Source organism: Eptesicus fuscus, chromosome 25, assembly GCF_027574615.1.
Source record: "Eptesicus fuscus isolate TK198812 chromosome 25, DD_ASM_mEF_20220401, whole genome shotgun sequence".
NCBI classification, from domain to species: domain Eukaryota; kingdom Metazoa; phylum Chordata; class Mammalia; order Chiroptera; family Vespertilionidae; genus Eptesicus; species Eptesicus fuscus.
Window position 1 is genome coordinate 1203496 of NC_072497.1, and position 21107 is coordinate 1224602.

The 21107-nt window shown below is 55.9% G+C and overlaps 2 protein-coding genes across 2 annotated transcripts in view; both read right to left on the bottom strand.

Moving 5' to 3' along the window:
• MTHFS (methenyltetrahydrofolate synthetase) overlaps positions 1 to 20538 on the bottom strand; it is a 59057-nt gene extending 38519 nt beyond the window's left edge. The window contains exon 1 of the mRNA XM_054713429.1: positions 19974 to 20538. The gene's annotated coding sequence lies outside the window, so the exon portion shown is untranslated. The remainder of the gene's footprint in view (positions 1 to 19973) is intronic.
• BCL2A1 (BCL2 related protein A1) lies at positions 18 to 8144 on the bottom strand. Its single transcript, XM_028138542.2, has 2 exons — positions 7525 to 8144; positions 18 to 279 (listed from the first exon to the last, which is right to left on the bottom strand). The coding sequence occupies exons 1-2, from the start codon at positions 8098 to 8100 to the stop codon at positions 178 to 180; spliced, it is 678 nt and encodes a 225-aa protein (XP_027994343.2). The 5' UTR covers positions 8101 to 8144; the 3' UTR covers positions 18 to 177.
• Positions 20539 to 21107: the final 569 nt, after the last annotated feature.

Here is a 21107-nt window from a genome sequence, read left to right on the forward strand (position 1 = left end):
CACGGAGGACTCAGAGGCACGAACATGCGATTTATTGGTGGGAATGGGGGCAGAGTGTCCGTGGCTCCCCAGCCCTCCGGTTGCACCACGAGTGTTGTTTGCTCAGAAGGAGGAGAAGTGAGGGTTGGCAATACCTCTCGCAAGAGTCCATGTTTCCCAACACCCGCGTCCCTGCGGTCAGTGCAGCTGCCCCAGGACGCACAGCAGGACCTTGGCCGCCGCCCCCAGGAAGGCCGGCCAGCCCGGCCGGGCCTCGAACTTCTGCACGAAGCCGTGTTCCTAGGAGAGGACAGAGGGCACGGTTTTAGAACACGATCTGTGGACACTGAGTGTGCTGGGAGGAAAAGCAGAGGGCTCATCTCTCTGGGCTCTCACTAGTTTTAGGGTCCAACCTCAGCATCATCTTCAGGGAGCTACGTCTGTGGATCTAATTCTAATTTCTCAGTAACCATGTTTTATTTATTTTAAACTAGTGGCCCGGGGCACGAAATTCGTGCACAGAGGGGGTTCCTCAGCCCGGCCTGCACCCTCTCCAATCTGGGATCCCTCTCGCAATCCGGGACGCGACTGGCTCCTACCCACTCTCCTGCCTGCCTGCCTGCCTGATCACCCCTAACCCCTCTGCCTGCCGGCCCGATCGTCCCAACCTTGCCCCCCTGCTGGCCTGATTGCCCCTACCTTGCCCCACTGGCTGTCTGATCTCCCCTAACCTCTCAACCTGCCTGCCTGATATCGCCCCCAACTGCGCTCCCCTGCAGGCCTGATCTCACTCCGAACTGCCCCCTCCCCTGCAGGCCTGATCTCGCCCTCAACTGCCCTCCCCTGCTGGCCTGATCGCCCCTAACTGCCAACCCGGTCTAATTAACATATTACCCTTTTATTAGTATAGATATTTTTTATTGATTTCAGAGAGGAAGGGAGAGGAAGAGGGAGAGAGAGATAGAAACATCCATGATGAGAGAGAACCATGGATCGGGTGCCTCCTGCACACCTGCTACTGGGGATTGAGCCTGCAATCCAGGCATGTGCCCTGACTGGAATTGAACCCGGGACCCTTCAGTCCACAGGCTGACGCTCTATTCACTCTCAAACAAGCTAGGGCAGTAGCCACGTTTTAAAAGGAAAAGAGAAAGAGGCGAAATTGATTTTGAAATATATTTACCTAAAGTAGTATTTTAATACGCAGTTAATAGGAAAATGGTTAGTGAAATATTTGACAGTGTTTTGTATCAAATCGTTAACGTGGATTTTGGCCCTGCCTGGTGTGGCTCAGTGGATAGAGCATCAACCCACGGACTGAAGGGTCCTGGGTTGGATTCCGGTCAAGGGCATGGATCTCGGTGGCAGGCTCGATCCCCAGCCCCGGTTGGGGCTCGTATGGGGAGGCAACCAGTCGATGTTTCTCTCTCATATCAATGTTTCTGGCTCTCTATCCCTCTCCCTTCCTCTCTGTGAAAAATCGATGTGTCTCTCTCATATCGATGTTTCTTTCTCTCTGTCTCTCCCCCTCCTTCCACTCTCTCTAAAAATAAATGGAAAAATATCCTCAGATGAGGATTAACAAAATAAATGAATAAAAATAAAATAAAACAATGTATATTTTGTACTTACAGCGTACCTTTTTAAAAAATATATATTTTTATTGCTTTCAGAGAGAAAGGGAGAGGGAGAGATACAAACATCAATGATGAGACAGAATCACTGATTAGCTGCCTCCTGCACACCCCGCACTGGGGATCGAGCCTGCAACCCGGGCCTGTGCCCTGACCGGGAATCGAACCGTGACCTCCTGGCCCATAGGTAGATGCTCAGCCACGGAGCCGCCCGGCCGGGCCTGCAGCACACTCTAACTGGGACGAGCCACATTTCAACTGCATAAGTGCCGAGCGGCTCCCCTTCTCTCTCAGCGTCTGGCCAGGCTCCGCTGGCTGAGCATCACCCTGCGCTCCGAGAGGCTCTGGCTTCAAGGTGGGAACTGAATCAGTGGCTCCCTCGGCAGGCAGCCAGCGGCTGTTTCTCGTCCCCATCGATTGCCCTCTCTCTCCCCTTTCCTCTCTAAGAAAATAAAATAAAATCAATCAATAAAACACACCCTCGGGGGAGGGTGAAACAGGAAAAGGAACACGCAGGTGTGTCTGTAAACCGCACTTGCTGAGGCGTGAGGGGTGCTCTGGGCCGATGGGAAGGTTGCTGACGGCCCCTCTTACACGTCACTCTCCTGATCGCAGCTTCTCACATGGAGTCTGGGCTGGACACGGGAGCGTCCGCACTGGAAGGACCTGTGAGGCCATCCGGCCAGACGCCCTGCCCTCTCTGAGTTGGACAAATGGGGAAACTGAGGCCTGGAAAGAGCCAGTTCCCGAAGGTCACCCACTGGCCCTGGGAGCGCGCCTGCAGGCGCAAAAGGAGGGCGATCCCAAGGGGGGCGGGTCACCTCTGAGGCTTTCCAGAACGAGGCTGCCTCAGGGGTGCTGGGACAGCGCAGGAGAGCCTCGCCCTCCTGTCGGAGCCCAGAGAGCCGGCCCTTCTCAGCACCTCAAATGGGCAGAGGGGACCGGAGGGAGGACTGACGGTGTGGATGCGGAGTAAACCAGATGAGCAGCCGTCGGAGGGAGGCGGGGGTGGGGGGGGGGGGGAGTAGGGAGGGAGGGAAGGAAGGAAGAAAGCAGGGAACACATGCTGATAAAAGTGAGAAAGAGAGCCCTGGGTGGTTTGGCTCAGTGAATAGAGCATCGGCCTTCGGACTCAAGGGTCCCGGGTTCGATTCCAGTCAAGGGCACCTGCCCAGGTTGCAGGCTCGATCCCCAGCGGGGGGGGGGGGGCGGGGGGGATAGGGGGGACGTGCAGGAAGCAGCCGATCCATGATTCTCTCTTATCATGGATGTTTCTATCTCTCTCCCCCTTCCTCTCTGAAATCAATACAAATATTTAAAAAAAAAAAAAAATAAGAAAGAATAAACCAGGAGCTCATAAATCCCATTACTGATACACTGGTCTTTTCTCCGCCCCCCCCCCCCCCCCCCCCCCCCCCCCGCCTCTTAGGGCATCTGTTTTATTTATTTATTTATTTATTTATTTTTTAAATATATTTTATTGATTTTTTACAGAGAGGAAGAGAGAGGGACAGAGAGTCAGAAACATCGATGAGAGAGAAACATCGATCAGCTGCCTCCTGCACAACCCCTACCGGGGATGTGCCCGCAACCAAGGTACATGCCCTTGACCGGAATCGAACCTGGGACCCTTGAGTCCGCAGGCCGACGCTCTATCCACTGAGCCAAACCGGTTTCGGCTAGGGCATCTGTTTTAGATGGCAGCTAACTGCCACCTGTAATTGATCATATAATTAATGGGGATTTAGTCTATTTGTTCAGGGAAGTTAGGCAATACTACTATTAATAACAACAACAGCAAGTATTGAGAACTCTGCGGACACGGTTCTGGGTGCTCCCGCTACAGCAGTAACGGGGTTCCTCCAGCCGAGGAGGCAGGTGGCCGGGTCGCCCGGAGCTGCAGAGAGGCCCTGAGGCTGAGAAGTTACGCAACTTGTCAGGTCACCCCGGAGCCGGGAAAGGAACGGGGTTCGCCCACTTCCCAGTAGGTGCCACCCCCCCTTCCTGGGGGCCTAGACACGCAGGCACAGGCTGTGCCGGTCCCCGGAAATGAGTCACTCAAGGGCAAGTTCATTCATTCAAGCTCGTTTGTCCAAGGTGCTATGAGAAGGTGCCCTGTGCCCTTTGCCTGGCTAGCGTCCTGACTCAGAGCAGCCGGGCCTCCCATGCACAGAGCAGTGACTCATGGGAGCCGAGGAAGGAAGGTCAGGGCGACCTTGAAATGCCCTCCTGCCAGGTGTGTCCATCCCGTCTCAGGCCCAAGTCCTGCCGGTGTCACGTGGGGAGCTTGAACCAACCCAAGGGCTCCGTGATGGCCGAGCATGCATGTGCGGGCACACGTGTGTCCTTACGTGTGTGTGTAGGCTCACCCTGCCAGGCTCACGCTGACCCCTGTACCTCCCGGGAAGTTCACTTCTAGAAATTCTCCCAGACAGCTTCCCCGTTCCCACTGATCAGGAGTTCCAGGAGCTCCCAACATTCATTGCTATGAGGTTACATCATAGATAGATAGATAGATAGATAGATAGATAGATAGATAGACATATATATAGATATACAGATATATATAAAACCCTAAGTAACAGGTAGACCAGTCGACCGTTTGACCAGTCGCTATGATGCGCTGACCACCAGGGGGCAGACGCTCAATGCAGGAGCTGCCCCCTGGTGGTCAGTGCACTCCCACAGTGGAGCGCCGCGGGTGCCAGACATCCCCCGAGGGGTCCCAGATTGCGAGAGGATGCAGGCCAGGCTGAGGGGCCCCACGGGTGCACGAATCCGTGCACATGGACCTCTAGTTTTCAAATAATATTCATCCCTTGTCTCTGCTGCAAATACTCTAAGCACTGGGGACTCAGTCCCAGCCCAGGCTCACAGGGGACCTCTGAGCCGCCGAGAATGTCTGCCTTTGCGTGAAACTAAAGCTACACCCACAGCGGAAGCCGCCCCCACCCCCCTCCTTCCTCTGGCTGCCCACAGCCGCAGGAAGAAACTGACAAGATCTCTCACGCTGCCCCAGCCCCAGGCCAGGCCTGCTGAGTCAGAAGAATCGCAGGAAGAAAAGGCCAGTAGGAGGAGGAGTACTGGGATGAGGGGGGTGGGGGGGGCCCTCCACCAACATGCAAAGGTCACACACACCAAGTTTCGAGACGTTCATGATGACTGAAGTCACCCAGGGTTCTGAAAGCCAGTTAGCCAACAGGAGGAGCACCTGCCACCTGTATAAAAATAGCTGCATCCAGCCCTGACCGGCGTGGCTCAGTGGACAGAGCGTCGGCCTGCGGACTGAAGGGTCCCGGGTTCGATTCCGGTCAAGGGCATGCACCTTGGTTTCGGGCACATCCCCAGTAGGGGGCGTGCAGGAGGCGGCTGCTCCATGTTTCTCTCATCGATGTTTCTCTCCATCCCTCTCCCTTCCTCTCTGTAAAAAGTCAATAAGATATATTTTTTAAAAAATATTTGCATGCAGAACAGTCAGAGGACTCCTAGGGGTCCCTGAGAAGATGACAAAGCAATAGAAAACGGGCCAAGCATGTACGTAGGCAGGTCCCTCCGTCAGAGCCGCCGGCGGAGGCCACCACCCCACTGATAATTAGGGGGAAAGACTTCCACAAGCTAACTTAGGGCACTGGAACCCCGCGGAGGGGGGGAAGGATGAGATCGCTGCCACACAGCTAAGGCAGCCGGGATGGGGGCAAACACCTGAGACTCTCACCGGCTGTGATGGGAGGGGGACTTGGTAGAAACGCTGGGGATGGCAAGGATCTAGCCCAGTGGTCGGCAAACTGCGGCTCGCGAGCCACATGCGGCTCTTTGGCCCCTTGAGTTTTTAGCAAAGGCCAGCTTAGGAGTACCCTCATTAAGTTAATAACAATGTACCTACCATATAGTTTAAGTTTAAAAAATGTGGCTCTCAAAGAAATTTCAATCGTTGTACTGTTGATATTTGGCTCTGTTGATGAATGAGTTTGCCGACCACTGATCTAGTAAATCAAAACACGTGCGACCCAGCAAGTCCAGATCCCCACATGCGCCCGGGAGGAACACGCGTGCACAGGGCAGGCACGGGCAGACCTTCGATGCAGCACGCTCATGGCGTGAACTGTGGAAAGGGCCTCGATGTCCGGGAGCCGGAAGTGGCCGGACCCTGGACCGCATCTGCACACAGCATGGAGGTGGCGCTCTTTTAGAAGGACTGTTTTAGCCCTGGCCGGTGTGGCTCAGTGGTTAGAGCGTCGGCCTGTGGACTGCAGGGCCCCGGGGTTTGATTCCGGACAAGGGCACATGCCGGGGTTGTGGGCTCGATCCCCAGTGGGAGGCGTGCAGGAGGCAGCCGATCCATGATTCTCTCTCATCATTGGTGTTTCTGTCTCTCTCCCTTTCCCTTCCTCTCTGAGATCAATAAAAATATATATTTAAGAAAAGAAGAAATAAAGTTAAAAAAAAATGACAGGTATAAATATCTATATATATATTTAAAAATAAATAAATAAAAATACTATTTTAAATACCCTCGGGTGAAGAAAAAACAGAATGCCCTAACAGGTGTGGTTCAGTGGATAGAACATCAGCCTTAGGACTGAAAGGTCCCGGGTTCGATTCCGGTCAAGGGCATGTACCTTGGTTTCGGGCACATCCCCAGTAGGGGGTGTGCAGGAGGCGGCTGATCGATGTTTCTCTCTCATTGATGTTTCTAACTCTCTCTCCCTCTCTCTTCCTCTCTGTAAAAAAATCAATAAAATATATTAATGAAAATTAAAAAAAAAGAAAAGAAAAAGCAGAATGAGCACGGTGTACTATTTATACCTATTTAAAAAACCCCTTTTTTACAAAGATGCAGTATGGGTGCTTTCTATGGCTGTAGTCAACAGCTGTGTTTTGCATTAAAATAACTGATAACAGGGGTACCTCTGGGGAGAGGGGAGGGCCAGGTTGGGGGGCGGGTGCGGAGAGGACGCCTTGGGACACAGTGCTTTTAAAAAGCGACGCATGGGGCGTGGGCTATGAAGGAAAAGCAGAGACAGCCGGCGTGACAGGCCCCGTCACGTGGTCTCTAACGGAGTCCCGTCCCACGCAGCGCCCCTTGACAATGCGGCGGACTCTCGTTTGGGAATTCCGGAAGCACGTTTCCTGCGGTTCGTTCCTCTTCCATCGTCCGGCGTTCACAGCCAGAACTTGTCATCTTAGCAGACCGGGGCGAGGATGACCTTGTAAGCCGTGGACTTGCAGAGACACCCGCCCTTCGCGACCTCGTGAGGAAACGTAACTGCGTCTACGACCAACGCTGTTGGCTAAGCTGCGTTGTCATGACAACCCTAGTCAACACTGAGCCCAGGCTGGCTGCGCGCCACTGAAGACGGGCAGAGGCCGTGCAACTACAATCCACACATCCGGGGTGCCCCCCCCCCAAGATGGATACACCCTCTGGATAATTATCAATCCCAACGGGTGACGTCTGGAAAGAAAGAGACATCGACGGAGCTGCCGGCTGTGAGGGGCACTCAGAGGGCGTACACCGACTGCGGCCGCCCTGTGCGTGGACATATACTTTCTTTTTTCTTTTTAAAGGATTGTGGCCTTTATTTATTATTATTATTTTGTGTGTGTGTGAGAGGATATTTTCCCATTGACTTTTAGGGAGAGTGAAAGAGAGGGAGAGACAGAGAAACATCGGATCGGTGTGAGAGAAACACATCGATGGGTTGCCTCCTGCACGAGCCCCGACCAGGGCCCGTCGGGGAGGAACCTGCAACCGAGGTCCGTGCCCTTGACCGGGATCGAACCCGGGACCCTTTGGTCCGCAGGCGGACACTCTATCCACTGAGCCACACCGGCCGGGGCGAACAGATACTTCCAATCAGCCAGGAAACTGAATTCCTGTCCCCGAGTGAAGAGCGAGGACACTGCTTACCCAGCCGCCGTTCTGCCTGATCCAGTCCCCCGCCTGCGAGGTAATGAACTCGGCCACGAAGTGCGAGATCTCCTCGGAGGTGTCCTCGTCCAGGTCCTGGTCGTCCCGGTCCCGGTCCCGGTCGGGGGCCCTGCGCTCGCGGAGCAGCTTCTTGGTGAGGATGCCCTCCAAGGCGAACACGGTCACGAGGCGGCCCCAGTTGACCACGCCGTCCTCGAACTCCTCGCGCACCACGGCGAGGAACACGGCCCTGGCGGCCTCCACGGACGCCACGTCCAGGCCGTCCAGGTAGGGCCGCAGCGTCCTCTCGGCGTCCTGCTGCACGGCCGAGGCCACGTCCCGCAGCAGCCGGGAGACCCTGCCGGGGCGGGCCGCGGGCCGCGGGCCCCGCAGCACGTGCCGCAGGTAGTCCTGGGCCAGCCCCTGGACGTAGCCGAAGCCCTCGCAGCCGGCCATCCTCCCTCCACGGCCCGGCCTGAGCTCCTTCCCCGGGGGCGGCGGCGGCAATCTGAGGCCGGAGCGCGGGGCGCGCGGACCAGAGCGCAGTGCGGGGGACGGGCCGCCCGCGGGTGACATCAGCGCCGGGAATTTCTGCTCGCATCACCCGGTCCTTCCTCCGGGCGGGGGCGGGGGCGGGGGCGGGGGCGGGGGCGAAAGTAAAAGTTCAGGGCAGCGGCCACTTCCCCATCCGGCCGTGCGGCTGCTGCAGCTCTCGGGCCCCGCGCGAGGGGCGCGGAGACTGGGGGGCTGGCCCAGGCGCGGCCCCTGGGAAAACGGGGCAAGTCCCCGCGTCGTTCATTCGGAAATCACCGCCCGGCCGGGCAATTCCATGTCTAAGCGTCGGCGCCCCAAATACCGGGAAACGGGGCGCAGACAAATTTAAATGCACAGCGTGCCATTACGCACGGAGGCCCCTCGGCTGGAGCAGCCCTGGGGACGGCCGGGGCCGGGGGGGGGGGCAGGGGGGGGCACGCTGGAAGGAGCCGTGGGGGAAGAGGGAACATAGGTAATATTCTCAACAACAAAAATTAAAAAAAACCCAACAAGGTGGGAAGAACCCCTGTGTTCATCACCAGATGAATGGATTAGCAGATTATGGGACGTTGTTATTATTTTTTTAATCCTCATCCAAGGATATTTTTCCTTTTTTTTTTTTTTTTAGAGAGGGAGAGAGAGAGAGAGAGAAACATGGATGTGAGACAGACACAGCTGTTGATTGCCTCCCAAACACACCGTGTCCAGGGCTGGGAAACAGAACTGCAATGGAGGTATGCACCCTTGACCCGGAATCGAACCCAGAACCCTTCAGTGCCCCGGGGATACTCTAACCACTGAGCCACACCGGCCAGGGCCAGAACATTAGCCAGCCATAAACGGAACCCTACAATGTGGGTGAATTTCAAAAACATTATGCCAAGCTCCCCCCCCCCCCCCCCCCCCCCCCCCCCCCCCCCCCCCCCCCCCCCCCCCCCCCCCCCCCCCCCCCCCCCCCCCCCCCCCCCCCCCCCCCCCCCCCCCCCCCCCCCCCCCCCCCCCCCCCCCCCCCCCCCCCCCCCCCCCCCCCCCCCCCCCCCCCCCCCCCCCCCCCCGCGTGGCTCAGCGGCTGAGCGTCGACCTATGAAAGGAACAGGCCTGGGTAGTGGGCTCGATCCCCAGTGTGGGGCGTGCAGGAGGCAGCCTATCCATGATTCTCTCTCATCACTGATGTTTCTCTCTCTTCCTTCCCTGAAATCAATAAAAATACTTTTAAGAAATGATGCCAAGCAGGAAAAGCCAATACATGAAAAATCCACCCTCAGCAGATGCACAGACAGGAAGCAGGCAGGTGGTATGGCATGCGGAGAGGGGGGGGTGTGGTAACTGCTTGCTGGGTGCGGGTTTCGTTTTATGACTAAAACGTTTGAGAGTTACACAGAAGTGTGGTCGCACAATAGTATGAATATACTGAACTGTTTACTTCTTTAATATGTTTTTTAAAAAATATTTTTATTAATTTCAGAGAGGAAGGGAGGAGAGAGAGATTGATAGAATCATGGATCGGCTGCCTCCTGCACGCCCCACACTGGGGATCGAGCCCACAACCCGGGCCTGTGCCCTGACGGGGAATCGAACCCAGGACCGTTCAGTCCGCAGGCCGCCGCTCTATCCACTGAGCCACACCGGCCAGGGCTCTTTAGTATGTTTTTATTAGTGATGAGTCCACCTCCTGCGCTGGCCGGGAGCAGAGGGCAATGACCGACGAGGGCCACCTGGGATGCGGAGTGGGCGAGGAGGCCCGGCGCGCCCCGGCCGGAGGAACCCCAGCTCCCAGAGCAGGGTCCTGGGTGCGTGACGGTGACCGCGGGGAGACACCGCTGAGGGAACTTCCCCTTTCCCCGGGCGGAACCTGGAGAGACGGGCCGGGCTTCCGGCAGCTCAGAGGGAACCCGAGCTCATCACGCTCCTTCCCGGGCCCAGGGCCGCCCAGGGAACAATGGCCTCCGATGGGAATGCCAGGCGAGGCCCCAGCAGCCGCCTGCAGCCCGGCGCCTCCCTCGTCCACGGGGCCAAGCCTGGGGTCAGAACCTCCAGGAGGGCAAGCCCACTCGCACCCAGAAGCCACGGGCAGGAGGCGCGTGGGGGGGGAGTGGATGGTTCCCTCGCGAGAAGGCCAGCTTCCAGGGATCCTCGGAGCGAGTCTACACGTGGGATCTCACCCCAATTCTCCTGCTGTCTCGGGGAGCAGGGCTCCTGCGGGCAGACGGCAAGGGAGCGGTTAATCCTCACCAGAGGACGTTGTTCCATTCATTTTCAGAGTGGATGGGAGGGGGCGACAGACATGCGCCCCCCACCAGAGCTGCGGATCGAGCCCACAACCCGGGCATGTGCCCTTGACTGGGAATCGAACCGGGGACCCTTCCGTCCGCAGGCCAACGCTCTATCCGCTGAGCCACACCGGCCAGGGCTGGGGTGGGATTTTTCTAAGGTCATAGAGGCCACGAGGGAGATGGGGGAGGAAAGAGTAAAGCACCCAGGGGAGGCGAAAACCATGCACAGGCCCGGCTGGCGTGGCTCAGTGGCTGAGTGCCAACTTATAAAACCAGGAGGTCAGGGTTCGATTCCCAGTCAGGACACATGCCCGGGTTGTGGGCTGGATCCCCAGTGGGGGGCGTGCAGGAGGCAGCCGATCCATGATCCTCTCTCATCACGGATGTTTCTCTCCCTCTCCCTTCCTCTCTGAGATCAATAAAAAATTTTTTAAATACATCCATGATGAGAGAGAATCATGGATCGGCTGCCTCCTGCACGCCCCCCATGGGGGGATCGAGCCCACAACCCGGGCACGTGCCCTTGACCGGGAATCGAACCGGGGACCCTTCAGTCCGCAGGCCGCCGCTCTATCCACTGAGCCACACCGGCGGGCAATAAAAAATATATTTTAAAACCAGTGGAGAAACGTCCTCAGGTGAGGGCCAACCAGTGGGAAAAGGGTAAAGGGCACGTTTCAGGCGGATGCGCTGTGTGCCTTTGCGGGAGGCCTCCTGGGGAGGGCGGCCTCGGGGACCTCTGATCCCCCCCCCCCCCCCGGCCCTCCAAGGCCAGCAGAGCCGGCAGCCGTGACGTCGCGGAACTCTATGATTACCACGGCCAGTCATAAACGCCCTACTTCCCAGTCAGCCCGATACCGTGGCTGCGGCGATACCCGCTTTTTCGCTTTCGCTCAGCTGAGCCAAAGCCACCTCCTCCCTGGTCCCCAGGCTTCTCGGGAGGCACGGAGAACAGCTGTGGGCGCGGGGCCTTCCAGAGCTGTGGGCAGAGGGTTCGGACTTCCCGCTGCCCCAAGCAAAGGGCAGGGAGGAAGCAGAAGTGTCTGCTGGTGGGGGGGGGGGGGGGAGAGAGGGGGAGCCCCGGAGGGCAGAGCTCTGGGGGAGCCAAGAGCCCGGGGCCTGTCACTCGGCCACAGAGCTGAGCTCCCTCCTGGAGCACCTGCCTCCTGCTGGGGGTGGGGGGTGTCCTGTACATGGGGTTACGCTCCTGACCCCTGGCTCCTGCTGCGGGGGGCGGGGGAGGGAGGCGCGCTCACACAGCCCCGTGTTCAGGGCCCAGTACAGAAGGACAGGAGGGCTTGGGGGGCTCCACGCCGTCTCTATGGGGCGAATGAAACGCCCCGGCGGGGAGAAGGCACCTGCTGAGGCTGCCGAGCGGCTCGGGGGCTGGGGGCGCGCTGGGAGAGGCGGCCGGACGGGGGTCCCGGGGTCTGGGTGCGGGGCCGGGCCCTTGGAAGTGGCTAGAAAATACGGGGAAATCTGAAGGGCGTTCGTTAAGGAGCAACTCAGCCGGACCTGCATTTTCACTGACAGCGTTTTTGAGTTTGGGTTTGTTTATAAACCGAGAGATCTATTTATTGATTTATGATATCTTTTTATTGATTTCAGAGAGGAAGGGAGAGGAAGAGAGAGATAGAAACATCAATGATGAGAGAGAACCATGGATCGGCTGCCTCCTGAATGCCCCCTACTGGGGATCAAGCCCACAACCCTGGCACGTGCCCTGACCGGGAATCGAACCTGGAACCCTTTGGTTTGCAGGCCGACACTCTATCCACTGAGCCACACCGGCCAGGGCTATTTATTGACTTGACAGAAAGAGAGAAACATGGATGTGCGAGAGGACCATCGTCGGGCTGCCTCCCATACCAGCCCTGACCGGGAATCGAACCCTCAACCTCAGTCTGTAGGGACGATGCTCTAACTGGCGGAGCTCCCCGGCCAGGGCCCCGGGGTCCCGTTAAATCGACTTTCTCCAGGTTTCGTCTCCAAACAGAAAACCCACCCCCCTCAAGCGGACGCCTCCGGGAGTTCCGACGAACGTGACATGAAGGGCCTCCACCCCCAACGTGTCCCACCCCCTCCTGGCCACAGGGGCGTCACAGTCTATCATGTTACCAGTCCTCAGATTTCATGGAGATGAAATCGGCCCGTAGGTGCTGTGTTCTGTCTGGTCTCCGTACTGGGAGAATTTTAAGAATTTCTTTTTTTTTCTAAATATGTTTTTATTGATTACAGAGAAGGAGGGAGAGGGAGAGAGAGAGAGAGAGAGAAACATCAACGATGAGAGAGAATCATGGATCGGCTGCCTCCTGCACACCCCCTACTGGGGATCGGGCCTGCAACCCGGGCATGTGCCCTTGAGTAGAATCGAACCCGGGACCCTTCAGTCCCCAGGCTGACGCTCTATCCACTGAGCCACACCAGCCAGGGCTGTTCCTTTATTTTTGTTAATCCTCGCTCGAGGATATTTTTCCATTGACTTTCAGGGAGAGTGGGAGAGAGAGGGAGAGACAGAGAGAAACATCGATGTGAGAGACACATCGATGGGTTGCCTCCTGCACGCGCCCCGACCATTTGTGCCCTGGGCTGGAATCAAGCAGGCTGGCGCTCTGTCCACTGGGCCACACCGGCCAGGGCTGGTCTGTTCCTTCCTATCAGAGTCACCGTCTCTGGTGAGGACGCGACACTGGGTCACTGTCGCTCCTGACGACGGACATCGATGCTGTCCAGTGTGGGCTGTGGTGACTCCGGCTGCTGTACCCACTTGCATGTAGGTGTTTAGGGACACAGGCACGCACGGTGCGTCTGTTGATAAGGAGCCGGCTCTCCGGGTCTCTGCCCGTCCCTGTGGGGGCAAGTTTCCATGTGTCTTGCGTAAATGCCTCCGAGTGGAATTTCCGGTTCGGTGATAAATGACTTGTTTGTGTTCTGTTTGGTTGTGTTTGTTTCGGTCAAGATAAGCTTAGCCTCATGGAAGCTGCCAGACCGCAGGCCAAAGCCATCTCCCATCTTGTGCTCCCACCAACACCCAGGAGGCCGAGCGCTCCACGTCCCGCCAACACGTGGCGTTGTCGGTCCGTGTAACGTAGCCGTGCTGAGGCGGAGGAGCGGTGACAGCTCATGGTCTCATGATTTTAACGTGTGTCTTCAAGATTAACAACGCATGCCCGGCCGGTGTGGCTCAGTGGATAGAGCGTCGGCCTTCGGACTGAAGGGTCCCGGGTTCGATTCCGGTCAAGGGCATGTACCTTGGTTGCCGGCACATCCCCAGTGGGGGGCGTGCAGGAGGCAGCTGATGGATGTTTCTCTCTCATCGATGTTTCTAACTCGCTATCCTCCCTTCCTTACTGTAAAAAAATCAAAAAAAAAAAAAAGATTAACAACACATGCCCGGCTGGCGTGGCTCAGTGGCTGATCATCGACCTAGGAACCAGGAGGTCACGGTTCGATTCCTGGTCAGGGCACATGCCCGGGTTGTGGGCTCCATCCCCAGTGTGGGGTGTGCAGGAGGCAGCCGGTCCATGCTTCTCTCTCATCATGGATGTTTCTCTCTCTCTCCCTTCTTCTCTGAAAGTAATTTCTATATTTTAAAAAAGAAAAGAAACAGAAGTGCCGTTGAATCAGTGTCTCTGTGACCCGTGTCTGGCATTTGGCGACGCCACCCCCCCCCCCAAGAGGTATGTTCCAAAGGAAAGCCCCTCCTGTCGCCCTCGATCTGCGCCCCACCCCAGCTGAGAAAACCTGGGGGGTTCCCAGAATCTCCTACCCCCACTTCCCATTTCTCCAGGGATTTGAACTGTCATGCATGTAAAGAGAAACATCACAGGAGCTGAGTCTCCATAGGAACCTGGAGGATTGAAGGGTGAAGGTCGGGGGATCCCCGTGTCACTGGGGACTGTGTCTGCGGGGCTCTGTGCGCGTGGAAGACGAGTGAAGGCCTCAGGGCCCGGCACCTGCTCAGGTCTCCCCTCAACCACAGGGGACTTGGGGTCACTCCGCTGGATAAAAAGGGGCCGCGTGCTAAGCTGAGCAGCTCAGGGGAGGCCTCGGGGCGGCCTTGCACGCTCAGAGACCTCCTGTAGCCCCCAGATGGCCTGACATTGAACTTGAACTAACAGCAGCGGTGGTGGGGAGTCCGGGATCGTCCCGGAGCCCGGCTGTTGTCTTTCTGCATCTGTGACAGCACGTGGTTGGCAGGTCACAGTCATTGCCCTTTGCCCGGCCCCCAGCGCGCAGGCGCCCCTCTGTGGGCACCACGGTCCCCTCGTGGTCATGAGCTAACTGCTGACTGTAAACTCTCCCGCAGCACCCACGGGAGGAAGCAGGTGTCCATCATCTTACCTTTTATCCAATCCCAGCGGTCCCCCCCTCACCCCGCTTTGCCTGCTCCCGCCTCTCTGGTCCGTCCCCAAAGGATCGCATGTCACCCACCTCCTTCCCTCCTTTGATGGCAATGTGTAAACACAGATGGAACCCCCATTCTCCGGAGCATCATCCCCATCAGTTGGGGTTCTGCTTCCCGGTAATTGTCGACAGTTTGGCTCCAATAAACTCACAAAAATTCTCTACAGGTTTGAGTGTTGTTATGGTAACGCTCCCCTTCCCTGCCTGGGAGGGCTGGCCAGCCCAAAGGGGAGAGCACGCCCCCCACCAGGGAAGAGCCGCTCAGGGGAGATGCCTGACCCTCGTCCCCCAGGAACAGAGGGGCTGCCCGGGGGCCAGGGCCTCCAACAGGCCCCCCCCACAGAGGGAGGGCCAGGCCAGCCCCCACCCGCCCCTTCTGTGTGTCCCCCTGCCCGCCAAGCCGGTGGCCGGCCCCTGGCTGCCCGGGACACAGGGGGTCCTGGGTGGACTTGAGGGGCCCCCTCCTCAGCCATGGCAGCCCAGGAGGCCACCTTCCTGCGGGCAGGACGGCAGCCAGGCGGCCGAGGCAAAGGCAGCTACCAACTCGGGCCTGAAGGACTCGGGTCTGTGTCTGGGGTGGAGGTGGGGGAGGAGGCGGCCTCAGGCGTCAGTCATCCTTCAGTTGAGTGTTTACCCAGAAAGCTCTGGGCTGGGCTCTGAAGTCAGAGAAAACCAGACCCGCCCTGTCCTCAGGGGTCCCCAGGCGGGGGAGTCGGACAAAGGGAGAAGCTATTGTCAAAGGGCGCGGGGAGCAGGGGCTGGAGAGGAGGCCGAGCCCAACACAAGGATTCCCACAGGGAAGTGAGTATTGACGGGACATCTTGGAGGTGCCAGGAAGGATGCCGGCAACTCTGCAAACCTCCCTCCTTTAAAGCCGCCCAAGTCTGAACGCTGCTCCGCAGGGCGGGGACCTGATGCCCAGAGCGAGACGGGTCCCTTTCCAGAACCAGCGGAGCCAGGACTAAAACCCAGGGCCGGCGCACCCCAGGACACATCCATAAAGTGCCGTTTGGAGGTTCCGTCCTGCACTCGCGTATGGACATGAATGAACAAACGCAGGCATCCCTCCGCCCTGTTCACCATCACAAACCATCCGGGCCCCAGTTCATTTACTCTGGGTTCTGAGGCCGGCGCTGCTGGGCCTGGCCAGCTGGGCGCCCAGCGCCTGCTCAATAGGCCGCCACAGAGCGCCACCTCGTGTTCACAAGTGGAATTGCAGCACAGGCCCAGCCGCCCTTGCAAACCAGGAGCCCCTTTCGGGGTGCAAAGCGCTCCAGGCACCATCAGCAAAGGCCTGGCCCTGCCTGAGAAAACTGGGGGCCCCAGAGAAAACCCTGGGCCCCACCGGGAAGTGGCCACAGCAGCTCCTCCCCCGGCCACACCTGCAACCTGACCTGCTGCACCTGTTGCGTCTGCAGTAAAATCCTTCCTGTTTGAAGGAATTCCTGTGGGGGAGAGCCCTCTCCTGGGCACTGGGGGTTCGGGAGAGAAGATGTAGCCTCTGACCTGCCCCCAGACCGATGAAGGAGACAGCCACCCCCACGCTTCCTGCAAACCCCGCAGCAAGAGCTCAGACGGAGGGGAACACAGGATGCGTTCCCTGATGGCACAAGGACGTTGTAGTATGTGTAGGAGTTTGTCAGGCTGAGGAGGAAGCGCCGATAAAGGAAGGGGGGGCGGGGCAGACTGCAATCTACACTATGTACACTAATAGAAGAGAAACATGCAAATTGACCATCACTCTGCTACACCCACCGGCCAATCAGGAGGGGATATGCAAATTAGAAGGCAAAGATGGCAGCCACCCAGTTGCTCCAAGCACAGAGTGGCTGGGCAGGGCAAGGCAGGATGCCTGCTATGAGAGAAAGGGCAGGGGCAAGGGGATCTACAGAAGCAGCAGGCACTCTGGCCACAGCAAAGACGGCAGACTCCAGAGTCTGCAGTGAAGACGAAGACTGCAGACTCGGGCCGGAGCGAAGGGCTGGGTCCCGGGTGCCAGAGGAAAACTGGTGCTGGAAGCCAAGGGAAGGAAGGCCTATTGGACTAATCTCTTCGTGCAACGGGCCTCTAGTTTCCATATAAACCAGAACCCAACCACCAGAGGAAGAGAGGCTGGGGGTGGTCAGAGGCCAGATCATAAAAGGTCTAAAGCCATGTTAACAGAAGACCTTATCCAGGGGACAACAGAGTGGAAGCGAAGGCTTTGACCCGGTCACACTTGCACCCCAGGAAGAGCATTCCAGGAACAGGTGATGCCGTGTGAGAGAGGACGGCAGTGATGGAGGCTGGTCAGGATGTTCCTCAAAGTTCTCCATGTTTCTGTAACCGGGGGAGACATGCTCAGCCATAATTAACCCTTTGCACTCGCTTGCTTTTTTCTCGATTCCTTTATTCTACTCGGGATTTAATTTTTTAAATACACCAGATTTTACAAAGCGCGGCAGTAGAATAAAAAACTGGAGTTTCTTTTCATACAAACTTATTTATTTGGGTTTTTTTATATTTCAAATTATTGATACATTCAAAGAGTAATTTTAATCTCGACATCTGAGTGCAAAAGGTTAAGGTCCAGTTGGAAAAAACTGGGATTTTGGAAAGAAAATACAGAGTTTTTCTGTTGATAATGTTAACTGGTCATTCATATGTGCTTTTTAAAAAATATATTTTTTTAATTGATTTCAGAGAGGAAGGGGGAGAGAGAGAGAAACATCCATGATGAGAGAGAATCATGGACTGGCTGCCTCCTGCACACCCCACACTGGGGATGGAGCCCACAACCCGGGCCTGTGCCCTGACCAGGAATGGAATCCTGACCTCCTGGTTCATGGGTGGACGCTTAACCACTGAGCCACGCCAGCCGGCCTGTATATGCTTTTTGACGGACTTCCTTATCAAGTCATCTGCCTACTTTAAAAAGTCGGGTAAGCCTAACCCGTTTGGCTCAGTGGATAGAGCATAGAGCATCAGCCTGCGGACTGAAGGGTCCCGGGTTCGATTCTGGTCAAGGGCACGTGCCTTGGTTGCAGGCACATCCCCGGTGGGGAAGTGGAGGCGGATGTGCAGGAGGCGGCTGATTGATGTTTTTCTCTCATCAATGTTTCTGACTATCTCTCCTCCCTTCCTCTCTGCAAAAATATCAATAAAATATATTTTAAAAATAAAAAATAATAATCGGGTAATATTTTTTCCTTTTTGATCTGTAGAGGTTCTTTACGCACTACATTTAGGAGTCTGTGGTTGGGTACAGGTTTTGTAAATATATTTCCCAGTCCCTGGCTTATCTTGCACTCTTTGAACCAAGCCCTTTTTTATTAACCGATGGCTTCAACTTGAACAACTTATCAATCAATTCCATTAGGACAGAGCGTTTTGTAGCCTGTTTAAATACGTGCCTACCCGGACATCATCAACACATCCTCCCGTTTTCTCATTAGAAACCTGACTGTTGTCCATTCACATTTAATGCATGAACCACCTCAAAGCATTGTCATGGACGGCACGCGGCAAGAATCAAATTCCTTTTTCCCACCATGTGCAGGATCTACCGTCTCCCGCTACCATTTAACTAGAAGGTGCTCCACTCCCCGTGGAAACACAGCAGGGCCCTCAGGTAAAATTAACAATAAAGGGATCTCCCTGACCGGTGTGGCTCAGTGGATAGAGAGCGTCGGCCTGTGGACTGAAGGGTCCCAGGTTCGATTCCGGTCAAGGGCATGTACCTTGGTTGCGGGCACAGTCCCCAGTGGGGGGTGTGCAGGAGGCAGCTGATCGATGTTTCTAACTCCCTATCCCTCTCCCTTCCTCTCTGTAAAAAAATAAATAAATAAATAAATAAATAAATAAAATATATTGACGCATCATAACCCCTCCTTTGGAAAAACTGCTGTTTGAAACTGCTGTTTGCAATTCTCTGCTATTTTTAGATACTAGTCCCTTGCCCTGTACATCAACGATGTTATTTTTAGACAGTCTCTTATTCTGTAAAATATGACTTTGTTTTTTAGCTTGAATAATAGAAAAGATAAACTTAATTGTCTGACCTTGCAAGCTAGCCATCTAACATAAGGGACTGATACGCTGATACTGATGCCAGGTGTCTGTATACACTGAGTGGCCAGGTTATTATGATCTCTGAATGCATAATAATCTGGCCACTCAGTGTATCTAATCTAATAATAGAAAATATGCAAATTGACCGCACCTTCGCCACACTGAAACCACGCTCACCAGCCAAGCCACGCCCACCAGCCAATCAGGATGAGCATGCAAATTACCCCAACAAAGATGGCGGCTAATTTGCATGTCAAGACAGTGTCGAAAGAAGCCAAGAGCTGCAAAAGGGAGTAAAGCTTCGAAGAAGCAAGCAAGCGGGGGGGGGGGGGGAGGCAGGGCCGGGGGGCGAAGGGAAAAGCAGGCGGGCTGGAGGGGAAGGCGGGGCGGGTAACAAGGGAGGAGCGGAGGCGGGGTAAAGTACAGTAGGAAATCCTATTGCAGGATTTTTCCTGCAACTGGAACGCTAGTCCTATAGAATAAAAGGCTAATATGCAAATGTCCCCTCGACCGGAGTTCGACCAGCAGGCAGGCCGGCCGGCCAACCGCCCATGTCCCCTCCCCCTGGCCAGGCTGGCCGGACCCCACCCATACACACACACACACACACACACACACACACACACACACACTGAGTGGCCAGATTATTATGTGTTCAGAGATAATAATAATCTGGCCACTCAGTGTAGATATGTACTCAAGGTTACAAATTATCTGTAAAAATAACTTACACAAGGACCTGAAAAGATATAAAAAGAGAATGCTTCCTCCTTTGGGGGTTCAGAATTGGACAGAGGTAACCTGCTCTGAACCTGCGCACAATGAAGATGACTCCTAACTAATTGGCTCATTTTTTAAAAATAAACTATTTTTTAAAATATGCATTTTATTGATTTTTTACAGAGCGGAAGGGAGAGGGATAGAGAGTTAGAAACATCGATGAGAGAGAAACATCGATCAGCTGCCTCCTGCACGCCCCCTACTGTGGATGTGCCCTCAACCAAGGTACATGCCCTTGGCCGGAATCGAACCCGGGACCTTTCAGTCCGCAGGCCGACGCTCTATCCACTGAGAAACACCGGTCAGGGCCTAATTGGCTCATGAAGGCGTCTTGTCCAGCTCGCTGATTGGCGATACAACAATATTTAAAAAACAACAACTTTAAAAAATAAAGGGGTTGCATACCTGCAGCAGGAAGTCGGCTCAGGGATGGGCCAAATACACCCCCGCCGTCCCATCCGGGCAGGGGCTCCCGTGCTGACTCCCCGGCTGCCGTGAAGTCCGGTCCCCGCTGGAGGGACGGGAATACCCGAGGAGGAGGCCCGGACCCAACATCACGCCGCGGCGGAAACGACCCCTGAGCCCCTTGCGTTCGCGACCGAAGCGACTTTCAAGCCCGTGCGACGCTGTGGCCAGCGTGACGTCTCCCGGCGCCGGAGATGACGTGTAAACCGACTTTACGGTGCAGCCCGTGAAACTTTTACGTCCACGAGACCAACCCTCGGAGGGATGTCCGGTCGCTGCCGAAATGACGTAGCAGGGCACGTCATGACGTAGCAGGGCACGTCAGACCGCAGCAAGCGTGACGTTTAGACGAGGCAGAAAACACGTGTAAATCCACTTTGGGGGTGATGACCGGCAGCGTGAAGTTTCAGTGGGACGTCTGTTGGCTGATTCGCAGCCATGTTGACGTCGCTTGGCGGTAAAAATGACGTCGTGTCGTAACCCATCTAAGTCGCAGCCGGTAGGACCTTTCTTGCGCCGGAAATAACGCTTTTGGAGCGCGACCCCAGTCCCCGGTCTTCGTCGCACCGGAAATGACGGTTGTCGGAACGCGACTCAAACCCATCGGACCTCCTTCGCGACGGAAGTGACATTTTTAACCCGTTCACGTCGCCATTTTGACCTTCCCTGCGACGGGTACGACTTCTGTTCAGGCGCCGCTTTTCACCGCGCCGTGAATGACGTATTTTGAGTGCGACCGCATAGTCCTGTTGACCTTCCTGAGGATGGAAATGACATTTAAACCCTGTTGACCTAGGAGCAGCCACGTGGTTGCATCTGAAATGACGCTATTTTAGGTATTTATTATAATTTTAAAGAGAGAAGCATCGATTTGTTGTTGCCCGTATTCATGCATTTTATTCCTTGATTCCTGCATGTGCCCTGACAGGGGATCAAACCCACAACCTTGGTGTATGGGGCTCTAACTCCCCTGATAAATGGCGGGGCCGGAAATGACGTTTAAACCCGCCTGACACCGGAGCCGTTGTATCCTGTGGGGCTAAAAATCATGTCTGTGATGCGGGCGCTGCTGTA